The 11898-nt window shown below is 36.8% G+C and overlaps 2 protein-coding genes across 4 annotated transcripts; both read right to left on the bottom strand.

Moving 5' to 3' along the window:
* Positions 1 to 303: 303 nt before the first annotated feature.
* LOC140791015 (probable inactive receptor kinase At5g58300) lies at positions 304 to 4920 on the bottom strand. 2 transcript variants are annotated; one of them, XM_073141361.1, is made up of 4 exons: positions 4665 to 4920; positions 3674 to 3774; positions 1274 to 2646; positions 304 to 1126 (listed from the first exon to the last, which is right to left on the bottom strand). In XM_073141361.1, exons 3-4 carry the CDS (start codon positions 2574 to 2576, stop codon positions 498 to 500), a joined length of 1932 nt encoding a protein of 643 aa, XP_072997462.1. In that variant the 5' UTR covers positions 2577 to 2646; positions 3674 to 3774; positions 4665 to 4920; the 3' UTR covers positions 304 to 497. The 2 variants fall into 2 exon arrangements, with proteins under 2 accessions (XP_072997462.1, XP_072997461.1); XM_073141360.1 differs by lacking the exon at positions 3674 to 3774.
* Positions 4921 to 6954: 2034 nt separating this feature from the next.
* LOC140791083 (uncharacterized) lies at positions 6955 to 9669 on the bottom strand. Of its 2 annotated transcripts, none has more exons than XM_073141470.1 (5): positions 9264 to 9669; positions 9053 to 9155; positions 8570 to 8693; positions 7522 to 8265; positions 6955 to 7431 (listed from the first exon to the last, which is right to left on the bottom strand). In XM_073141470.1, exons 1-5 carry the CDS (start codon positions 9436 to 9438, stop codon positions 7084 to 7086), a joined length of 1494 nt encoding a protein of 497 aa, XP_072997571.1. In that variant the 5' UTR covers positions 9439 to 9669; the 3' UTR covers positions 6955 to 7083. The 2 variants fall into 2 exon arrangements, with proteins under 2 accessions (XP_072997571.1, XP_072997572.1); XM_073141471.1 differs by having other exon boundaries at positions 9053 to 9149; positions 9264 to 9574.
* Between the last annotated feature and the right edge of the window lie 2229 nt (positions 9670 to 11898).

The raw sequence follows: 11898 nt of genomic DNA on the forward strand, positions 1-11898 counted from the left end.
ATAAGTTCATTCCGTTTATTGTATTTTTCTCTGAGAGAAGACAATTGAACAAGATAAACTTCTTGCAGTGTTTCTTCTCAGAGATTCTTTCGTTGTATAATTTCATTCTTCAATAAAATATAACTGAGCACTGCCCACTTTTCTCAACAAAAGATAAACTTCCGGCAGGTAGAATTATTCCTTTGTGTTAGGACTGACTTGCAAACATATGAGATGCAACTCATGCCCTAGAGAAAATTTTCGAAGAGTATCAAACAAGGTTGAAGCTCTTTCTCGTGCATTAAATTATCTAGTAGCAAGAAATGCCAAAGTTGTAATAGTGGGTTATATTAGATAAATAAGATAATTAGTACCCACCAATCAAATTATCTAGTAGCAAGAAATGCCAAAGTTGTTAAGCATCACACCTAGCACCAAGCAAAACAGTGGTAAAGGCTGTCCACAGTTTTCTTGAGCCAACTTTACTATGCATGAACAATCATTCTAGTATGGAGAACTCATGTTGTTGTTCTCACATCTGAATCCAACTTGTCTCGTGAGGATGTACGACTTTCGGATCCAGACTGCTGGTTCTCCTCGATCATCCTAATCACGTCTGCCATTGTTGGTCGTTGGTCGGCGGACTTGGTAGTGCAAGCCATTCCTATTTGAAGCATCTGAACCATCTCTTCCTCAGCATTCCCACCTCTCATCAATTCAGCATCAAATACTTCAGCAGTCCACTCCTCTCTGACAACGGACTGTACCCATCTCGGTAGATCAGCAATATCATCATGCCCTTGTGACAGCAGTGGAGATTTCCCAGTGAGGATCTCAAGGAGGAGGACCCCGAAGCTGTAGATATCTGACTTCTGAGTAATCTTTCGAGTTTCAATGGTTTCAGGTGCACGGTAACCGACCACAACCCGAGAGGTAGTGGAAGGAGGATTAATCAGAGGGCTGAGGCCATAATCTGAGATACACGGAATAAGGTCTTGATTGAGGAGGACGTTGGTTGATTTGATGTTGCCATGGACAAACTTAGGACCTCCTTCTGAGTGAATGTGTGCAATGCCATACGCTGTTCCAAGTATAATCTTCACCCTGCTGTTCCAATCTAATGGTGTTTTTTCAGCACCTTTGTTCCCTGCACATTCAGTTTCGGATTGGAGAAATCAGCGAATATTTCATAAATATTCTGGTCAAGCATTTGCACAATTCCAGGAAAAGCATTTCATTGTAATACTGTAGTAACTGAAATCAATCCCAAAATTAGAAATTTAGATAAGCATACCATGCAACAAGGATGATAAGCTGCCAGTGGCAACATAATCACAAACCAGAAGCCTCTCGTCCTTGGAGTAGTAGTAAGCACGAAGAGCTACGAGATATGGGTGTTGCCCGACCTTCTCTATGGTCTCCATCTGCTGTTCAAATTCTTTCTTCCCCACGACAACTTCCTTTAACCTCTTCACGACCACTGCTGTCCCATCCTCAAGTATAGCTTTATAAGCTGTCCCATAACTCCCTTTTCCTAATACCTCTGCAGAAGCTCTCAACAGATCTTCCAAATCAAATGTGTAAGTGCATCCCTCAAAGAAAACCAACTTGTTCCTCTCAGCCACTTGAACCCCACTACTGAATTCCGCTTTAGGCTTTTCATTATTTCCATTACTGGAATCCTTCTTCAAATCTCCACCACCTTCAGTATCTTTCCTTGTAAAACAGCATACAATGAAAATGACAGCAAGTAGAAGCAGCAAGGCAAAGCCCCCAACAACAATTGCGATGATGAACCCTGCACTTATTCTTTTCTTGGTGCCTTTCTTGTTCGTCACTGAGGATGCTGGTGAAGGTGCTAAAGGCGGAAGGAATGACGAGGGAGAAGGAAGTACTGCAGAACATTGAGGTAAAGGGGGACCACAGAGCTGAGGGTTCCCAGAGAATGAATTATCTGGGAACTTCTGGAGAGAAAAAGGAATAGAACCATTCAGGTTGTTGTTGCTCAGATTCAAAAGCTTTAGAGTAGGGATTTTAAGGTCAGGGATTGATCCAGAGAGAGAATTGTCCTGTAACTTCAGGATGGAGAGTTGTGAAAGATTTTGAAACCCTACTGGAATTTCTCCTGTGAAAGAGTTATAGGAAAGATCAATAGTGATAAATCTAGATGAGAGTGAAGCTGGTATATCTCCTGATAGATTATTGTGTTGAAGGTAAAGATATTGCAGGGAAGGAAGCAAAAAGAGATCAGGTGGAAGATTTCCACTAAGACGGTTAGATCGGAGGCTTAAGACTTGGAGAGCATCAAGCTTGCCAAGTGTATTTGCAGGGATTGGGCCAACAAGCCCAGTGCCAGGTAGCCTGAGGGCAAAAACACGAGATTTGTCTGGTGTGCACCGTACCCCATGCCAAGAAGAACAGACTGAGCTATTGGAATTCCAGTTGAGCTTGCGCCCATGGGGAACTTCATTAGAGAAGGCAAGGAGGATTTGCTTATCAGAACTTAAGTCAGCAGTGGCTGAAGAGAGAAAGCATGTTAGGAAAAAAAAGAAGGGGAACAACAAAAAGGAAAAGAATCTAATCTTGAGGTGATCCATGGCTAATTTTCAGCTAGAGAAGAAGAATTTGAACAATGAGTTCCATCATTGAGACCAGCACTTCCTATTCCTGTTGCAACAATAAAAGAGCAAAATTTTAAAATTCTTAAAATGACATATAATGAAATCATACAGCAATTATCTGACAGTTAACTATAAAAATATACAAGAGTAGCCTTCTTTATATAAAACACACAAGCAGACATAAACATGGATTGGACATAATTTACCTATATAAAAAGAGCCAAGGGAAGAGAGATGGTAAAAGATTGAAGTACCATAGACCCCAGAAAGTGTTTCCTTTAAGATATCAGAAAATAGCAAAAAGCAAGTTGCATATGTGGTGCATACGTCGTATGTACACAACATATACAGCCACACACAGATGAACAGAGAGGAGAAAATGAGATGGTTTTTGAAAGAAAAAAAAACAGCATTAGAACTATCTATTCTAACTTGATTAGTTAGCTTTATCTTACCACAATTAAACAAGTTGATTAGCAGGAAAACTAAGTTACCCATAGCCTTTTACAACAGTAGAAAGCAAATATTTTTAAAGCTATTGCTCCAGAAGGTACATCTTCAAGCTAGGCTAAGACGTGTACAAATTGGTTGGTAGTAAACAATGTTTCTTGGGTGAAAGCAAGTTATGGCTGCTAGTTTTAAATGTGTGAAAAGGTGCAATTCCTTATTATGGAGACATTACAGAATATGAAATGCCTCTGCAGTACTTTCTTAAGGCTAGTTGTTAAAAGAAGCCATGATTCTCCTTGTCCCTACATATTTATATCCTAAACAAGTTGAGTTATCAGCCTTATCTGGTTCTAACTCACTGTATGCAACAACCGGTCCCATATTAATTTCTAAGCTGCATAAGTGCCGAACAGATCACTTTCAAAGAATGGTGGCCATTTAAAGAGGAAAAAGCAACAGATTCTAAGGTAAGATATAGTCGACAAAAGCAAAAGTCGACCTAATTCTCGCTTACAAGCAAATTATGGGTTTCTTAAGATATCAATTAGTGAAAGAAATGAAAAGAATAAGATCAATGCACAAAAGCCGAAAGGCCTCAAGAAAGGAAGAAAGCAAAAGCGCACCATTAAACTTTATGCAAAAGAAGAACATCTCGAACGTCAGAATTTGGTCCAACTCCTCACATGATCCACTTTTTTGCGCTAAAATTGAGTAGCAATAGACACTGTTTACAGCAAATTAGTTGATCCAAAAAAGAGCAGTGGAAGGCAAAGCAAAAGCAGAACACCAATCGAGGAGAAATTCAAAAGGGTGGAGGTGACATCACCAAACAAAGCCTAATGCTGAACTGGGCGTAATGATTCACTAATTATTTACTACTTACAAGATATAAATAAGTGTGGGATAACATTGACGGGATAATTTAAAGGAAAAAATAAACATAAATTATAAAATAATAAAAAAGGCTCAGGTCTAAATCGATATCTCATCACCTGTGGAAGAAGACATATTCGTTCTGCCAAACTACTCTTGGATGGATTCGTCATTGCAACACTCAAAGCTCATTGAGAGCAGCAAATTTTGGAATTTTCTAATAATTAATGAGAAAAGAAGAGACTGCAGACTCTAGGCTCAAATGAATCACTAACCAACTTGAGAAGGCCACACTTGGAGCTCCAAGCAACAACCCACATTTAAAACGCGAGCAAAAACTACGAGGATTAATAACCAAAATTTTTTTTTGAGAAGCCTCGCAAAACCCAATAATCTTTTTTGTCCAGTTAGTGAGTTAATAGTAAGCTAGAAATAGAGCTCAAGATTCCACTCCTTAACTATGTCCACCTAGAAAAAAAAAAGCATTCCTAACTTCAGCACCATAACTTTCGCCAAATCATAAAAAGAAAACGGCTCCACGACCAGAAAATAGTAGAAAAATTAGCACAGATAAAAAGGAGTATTTTCTTCTCAAATTCCACAATTAGAGGTGAACCCAAAAGGCAAAACCCAGAAAATCATAGCAAAAACCGATTAAATCTCTCAAAAATTGAAACTTTCGAAGCCCAAAGCCCCATTCCGATAGCTGAACTCAAGGAATTAGTAGGAACCAGAAAGCACCTCTAGATTTCTCTCCGGAACCCAGCAACTTGGGCTCCAGAGCTCAATCGGCACGGATCACGAGGCTCCCACAGCAATGTAGCCGCCATTACTGGTGAAACCGAGCTTCATTAGACCAAACCGAACTGGTTCCCGGCTTTGTTAGAGAAATCGAAGGCTTTTTTTCTGGAGTTAGGCTCAGAGAAGTGGAGAGGAGAGGAACTTTGCAGCTTTTAATTGGATGGCATCCAGCTGTTAAAAAGTAAAGAAGTTCTACGACTTTTTCGTAAATATTCATGTATTTAGTATTATGAGTTTTTATAACTCACCCCCTACGTTATATAATTATTTTGTAAAGAGCCTCTAGCATATGGTAATCTTATTAGCTATTCCTCTTTGTTATCTCATATTCACATATTAACTCCTGTAATTTGAGCTTAAAAAGACCTAGTAATTAAGAGTTTTAGGCCATCATTTAATCTAAATTCTTAGGATAACCAAAAATTTAATCAAGGAATGGCGAATTGGTCGATAATTATGTCTAATATATTATTTGCAGCCCCAATTAATATTAATATGTGCTTCTAATCTACCTAGTTTTTTAATGTATGTTTAGAAGGACTCTAGACTCCCTTATTTATTTTTAACACTTCGGCCCTTAACAACAATCCAATCCTTTTTAAAAAATATATATATCAAATGACCATCTTCCCCTTAAAATGTGACTGACATATTTTAACAATAGAAATTTTACCTAGTTAAGGGATACAGGTGTAATTATCCCAAAAACGTAAGGGCTTTTTAGTGAAAACGCTAAAAGCACAGGACGATTTTAAAAAGATGCCAAAACACGTAGAATTTTATTGAGACTTTGAGTACTTTTTCTATTTTGCAAATTAGTTCCTACGCTTAGTGGAAATTGTGGAAATCACCCTCAGTTCATTCAGTTGGAATGAGGCATTATTATTTCTGGCAACAATAACATGAGCTTCATATCAACTGTAAAATATTTTATAGTTTTCTTCTCTCCTCTTTTCTTCTTCTTTCTCTTTATTTTATTTTATTATGACTATTTTCTTAATCTTTTCTCGGCAAAATTGATGTTATTGAAATTTAAATAAGACATTTTAACCCATCTCATGCTTAATTTTTTTTTAAAAGATTCATGCACTCTAACAAAAAGACGAGGGCTAATTTGGTCATTTAGATTATTTTATGACAAAGGGATTCAACTGCCAAAATTATTATTTGTCCCCACACTTTTCATTGGGACATAGTTGCAATATTAATGCTATGATGAACGGTATTGGTAGCCATCATATTGCCTTCAAGCTTAGGTTTTTTTATTTGGAGTTAGATGCATTTATTAGTCACAACATGGCCCATAATTAATGGGTGATGGCACGAATTTTAAAGCAGTGGATATCTCAAATGTTATGGTAATTAAGATATTAAATATGTCACTATAATGGTGTGAAATAATGATAGCAGTAGTGTGGACTAATGTGAAACCACAAGATCTACAATGTGGTTACCAGAAAAATCTAACAATTTATTAGAAATTATAATTAATATATTTCAGTGGCAATTCTTATAGTCTGTGTGAAGTCAATGTGGGAATAAACCTTGAATAAAAGTTTTAGAATGAGCAAAGTGAGACAAATAAATAAAAAATTAGAGAGTAATTTGACATTAATTAAAAACTTATTCACTCTATTCCAAATCTTCTATGTAATGCATATTTAAACATATTTCCAGTAATTTTAAAGCACCTTGTTTGGCCTTAGTGCTGGATATATCTGGGTGGAATATTACGAACTCCCCAAGCAATCCACCAAGACATACATAGATTAAAGTCTTTGGTTTATGATTAGATTAGGAATATATATATATATATATAATATTTTGGGCATTGTCAAAGTTGGGCCCATCCTTGTCTACCTCAACTAGTATTATTGGTTTAAAATATAGGATTGGAGATCGGTTCAGACCCTGATCCAACCGTCAGATCGGATTCAGATTAGGCCTTAATTTTTTTTGTTTAAAGATAGCATTTATACAAAATTTATATAAAATAAGTCACATGACACATTATGCGTAACATCTTATCACAGATATAGAAGTTGTGCGATAAAATTACGTATGTTTTTTAAGCAAAATTTCTATCACAAGTAATATACTTATTCAAAGTTTAATAACCAAATATAAATTCCTACGTAAATTTATTTAAAATAATTATTAACTTTTACAACTAAATAATAAAAATATAAGTAAAACAATATGTATACATTTATAATAAAGAAAAATCTTATGCGCGAACCAAACAGCAAACGTGCACTCTTGAATGAACTTTTGCAACAAAGCAGTTAGTTTTTGAACAATGTCAAGGACTCCTTTTCATGCATCCAGTTGAGAGATAAACTGTGCAACAAGAGGCAGATCAATCCTTTGATAAAGGGCTGAAAGGCTCCGGCAGCTGCTCGAACCGCTGAAACAAAGGGCTCTCGTCGCGCTTGCCTTCGGCGCTGTGCAGCCAGTTCATATTCTCGGCGTTCTCTTTAAGGAGAATGGCATCATACCGCAAGCTCTCGTAAATGTCCTGCTTACTCAATCTCGCCATGGCAGACTCTTTTTCCGTAGAATTGGCATCGCCACTCCTCAAAACGGCTGTCTCTGTCGATCCATCGTCGTCATTAGTAGGAACAACTTTGTTAGAACTATGATTAGAATGAATGACTCGCGGGTAAAGGGAGGCTCGAGGAATGCCTCCTGCGCCTTTCCGGATGTCCTAAGTATTAGTCATTGATGGTATTTGAAGTTAGATATTGAATTCCATATGATACAACTAGCATTGTATTGGTGTAAGAGAGGATCTCACCATATGCTTCAGAGCAACATCAAGTGACCTCCTGGATGCTGACTCTGTGGAGGCCTTGATCCTACTGCCATGCAATTGGGTCTTCGGTGTGCTGTCTTGGAGCCTGCTTCGGGTAACAATTGACGACGACGACGACGACAGTGAACGCTGCAGTTTAGAGCTGGTTTGGGCTGCTGCATTTGAGTTTGAATAAAGATGATGAGCGCTAGAGCGCTGACGTAGTTCTTGTTGTTTCATCCTCTTGTCTAGAATTCGCCCGGCCGAGGCTGGACGGGTTGTGGTTGAGATGGCTGCTGCTGTTGGGGGTCTACGGGTTGGCATCGATCTCTGAGAATCTAAGCGAGATGCGGGAGTAGTCGACCTAGGTGTGGATACAGTGGAAGGAGCCCGAGGTCGAACAGTTGGTGTACAGGGTCTAGAGTTCTTGATTAATTTGGTTTTCTCTGCAGTGGAGATAGATGTTTGATGAGTTTTGGCGGGGCTAGGCAGACGTGAAGCCACTGGACGAGAGGTCGGAGCAGCGACGGGTGACCTTGTTGCGGTTTGTGCAGCGGGGTGGCGCTTGCCAGGAGTTGAAGGTTTAGAGGTGACTGAGGAGGAGCTTGAGCTGGGCATTGATGTCTTCTTTTTAGATGAATAGCTTGAGGTAGTGCTTGTGCTGGAGATGGAAGTAGAGCGAGTAGCTGAGCTGCTCCTGGCTGATCTAATAACATGGCCTTCTTCTGATTTAGAAGACATAGATAACTGTACATGAGATAATATTTGTTAGGTACTTGCAAGCAAGAAGTGCTCTCAATTAGATCTCTCAATTCAAATGATAAGAAGTTGAAAGAAAAAAAGACATTCCAGGGTACTGTGCTCTAGCCAAAAAGATATGTGATACTGGAGACATGATCAAAATTATTCTACTTGAACATAGACAAGTGATGGCCCCTCAACTACATATGTGATTGAAAATGAAGACTATATAAAGTTGTCATAGTTTCGATATCAGAATTCTAGATTAAACTTGACTATTACTGATATAAGAACACAATATGAGACCTACTCTCGAAGGCTTTGCAGCTGAGACTGATCGAACTCCTGAACCGCCCCTTGGAGATGCTGAGGATAGTTTATTTTCATTGGCATTGGAGGATGGAAAATGAGGACTTCCAGGGGGAGTCATGAGCCTGTTCCATTGCATTCCAATTAGATTTGTAGTTAGCTTATGGCAATAAATGAAGGTAAATTGCTTGCAGTTGTGATTGAGGACTGCCCAAGTGCAAAGGACTCCCTCCAGTACGAGTTTGTTATATCCAATACCTGCAAGATCTTCTTATTGTAATTCTTAAATGTTAATGCTGATGAGCAGACAATGCTCATGGAGATGAGGATAATTCAACATTCTATGATGTCTTTCGTTGCCAAGGCAAGAACTTAGAGAAGCGGATAACATAGCGCTTGCATTAATTTAATCCTTTATAGCTAAAAAGTTCACAAATGTAGCACGAAGTATTAATCTAGAGAAACTGATGTTTGTAGTCATTACCAATCATACTCATGCTTCTCGACATCCGAGGATAACAAATCATCCACACCATTCCTCCCTAATGCTCCTGGCGCCATTGAAATCCCTTTCAATTTATCTGCCACTGCAATGTAATCCCTTACATTTATTGTCCTCATTACTAAAATTCTAATAAAACTAACAAATAATATGACGAATTAAAGAAACAGCAGAATTTTGAAAAAAAAAGAACCTGCACTCCTTTGACCGCTGGATTCATCGTGGCCTTCTGCGAATTGACTTCGTTGGATCCTCGCAAAGAGATCCAAATTCTCATCTCCTTTCCTTGACCTTCCATGACTTACAATCCGCGATCCTGCCAAAAATTTGTTCCCAACCAATGCAGAATCCTTCGAGACGGGCTTCATCCCTCTAAAACCTCAGTGGGGAATTTCGTCAAACACGTCAAATCATTCATCTAAAAACTCGACAGAGAATTTTGTCAAACAACTTGGCTTCGTGCAATCGTGCCGACAGTAGATACGGGACGTGAATAAATGTAGGAGTTATTCGCTGTTGGATCTAAGAGGAGGAATGAGAGGAGCCAAGAAGGAGAGAGAGAGGAAGAGAATTAAATGGAAGAGATGGGAGTTATTCGTGAATAACTGTTACTGCGATATAACTTTAATACCCGATAAATAAATAAGAAAAATATTTATTTCATCTTTTTTGAATGGATCGGAAAAAATTTCGCGGGTAAATTAGTTAGCTATCGCTATTTCCTTTCTACTTAATATTACAGAATTAGAAGAGTCGTACTTTCAGTTATTTGGTTTTTTATGCATGCCACCCCCTAGATTATTGGTTTATTGTGATTTATTGTTCATCAGTTTACTTCATAAAGGGGTAATTTGCAGCAGCAAAACCATTTTAGTTTTATAATTAACAAAAATAGATCCCTCATTTATCGAATTACAAATTCAGACATTCTTTTAGACTAATTTACTCTTTTAATCTTGATGTGAGTGTTCTTAAAAATTAGAGCAGACATTTTTTTTTACTGATTTAGACTATTTTACCTTTTTAATTTTGATGTGCGTATTTTTAAAAATTAGAGCATATCTTTTGCATAAGCGACGCGTATAAATTATATAAATAATACGTGATATTTTTCTAAAATCTTGATGCACACATCATTGAAAATTACAGCGTACAATGCATATTGTTTTTAGGACACGATAGTCTTTTTAGAATTTGTTAGGACTAAATTAGTAAAAAGAATTTGAAATTGTAATTCGATAAATGAGGGACTATTTCTGCTAATTAGAAAACTAAAGATTTTTTGTTGCAAATTACTCGTTCATAAAGGATAGTCTTTAATTTAATCAGAATAATTTTAAAGATAATTTTTTTTAATATTAAAAAAAAAAACCTAAAAATAGAGGGGTTAATATGAGAATATGTATTGGATAAGAATTTTGTGCCATAAGTCAGACAGTGCAGCTGATTATGTTGATGTGAAACAAAACCTAATAAACATGGAAAATTTTAAATAACACCCTATATTTCTATCAATTTTCTATTAATATCCCTTGTGGATCTTGTAATTAAACCTCTTCTTTGGCCCTGTAATTTTTCGTATAACAATCTATTGTTATTTTGACTAAGTCATTTCCACTTTTTATCCCAACCACATCAAAAACATTTTCCTATATCTAATCACTCAACTCTAGTCATCAAAGAGTAACTTAGATATTCTAATACTAACCTTTAATATTTTTAACAGAATATTCTGTGGTGGATACACTTCAATTTGAGAATGATTGAGTTTAGTTATCTGTGGAAAAAGAAGGGCCATGCTATGAAATTCCGAAAGTATATTAATTGGAAAATAATTAAATGCAGGATGATATTTGAAAATTTCTCTAAATAATAATAATAATAATAATAATATAATAAAGTTATCATTGATGAGTATATGCATCATCTTTATAATAATAATAATAGAATAAAGTTATCATTGATGAGTATATGCATCTTCTTCTTCTTCTTCTTCTTCTTCTTCTTCTTCTTCTTCAGAGCAACAGTTGATTTGCAAAATGATTTGCTCCATCACTTCTTAAATGGTGAAGAATGCAGCTAACCAAATAAAACAATAATTATTTCATTATGATCTTCTCTTCTCGGAAAAGAAGAAAAAAAACTTGTAAAATTTCATTAAGATCTTATATGCATGCTTAGGATGGCTTTGCACAAAAGTGTATGCATATTTCTCTAGTGGCCAATGTCCATCACTTGGATTTACTTTGTTCTGAAACCATCTTGGAGATTTGACTTCCAAGTGGCCAACCAACTTTTTTGTTTTTCTTTGTCCTTTTTGGAATAAAAAAAAAAGGAGCCAACTTTATATTATCTATGGGTGATCATGCATCTCACCTTTCCATCTCACGATGATGGTGCTTGGAGCATTTTGTCTATCCAAGTCAACCCCCTTGACTAAACCTTGAACCCAAGATATGTACTTATTTGCTTGGTCTGGAATTAATTACTAGGAACCAATATCACCCCAACATTCTATATGTAGTTTTTAATTTCGCATCAAATTCAGGGAGTTGTCTCAGAGGGGAAATTAATCTTTTTATTTACGATGTCGGTTAATCGATCGACCGGTTGAGAAAAAACAAATTTGTTTTCATAAAAATCACCTTAATATTATAAAGAAAGATCATATCGAGGATCGAGTGACACAGATGAAACTTATAGAGAATTACTTTGTATTTTAATCTAACCGCAGAGGTGTAAGTCTAATTCAATCTTAGGGGTGACAAAGTCTACAAATGTGCTTTAATTCTAGACTTTGACCATCTACCCATTTAGTGGTGAGTCAT

The sequence above is a fragment of the Typha latifolia genome, chromosome 6 (assembly GCF_019914945.1).
Source record: "Typha latifolia isolate L0001 chromosome 6, TyphaL0001v2, whole genome shotgun sequence".
In the NCBI taxonomy this organism is placed as follows: Eukaryota; Viridiplantae; Streptophyta; class Magnoliopsida; order Poales; family Typhaceae; genus Typha; species Typha latifolia.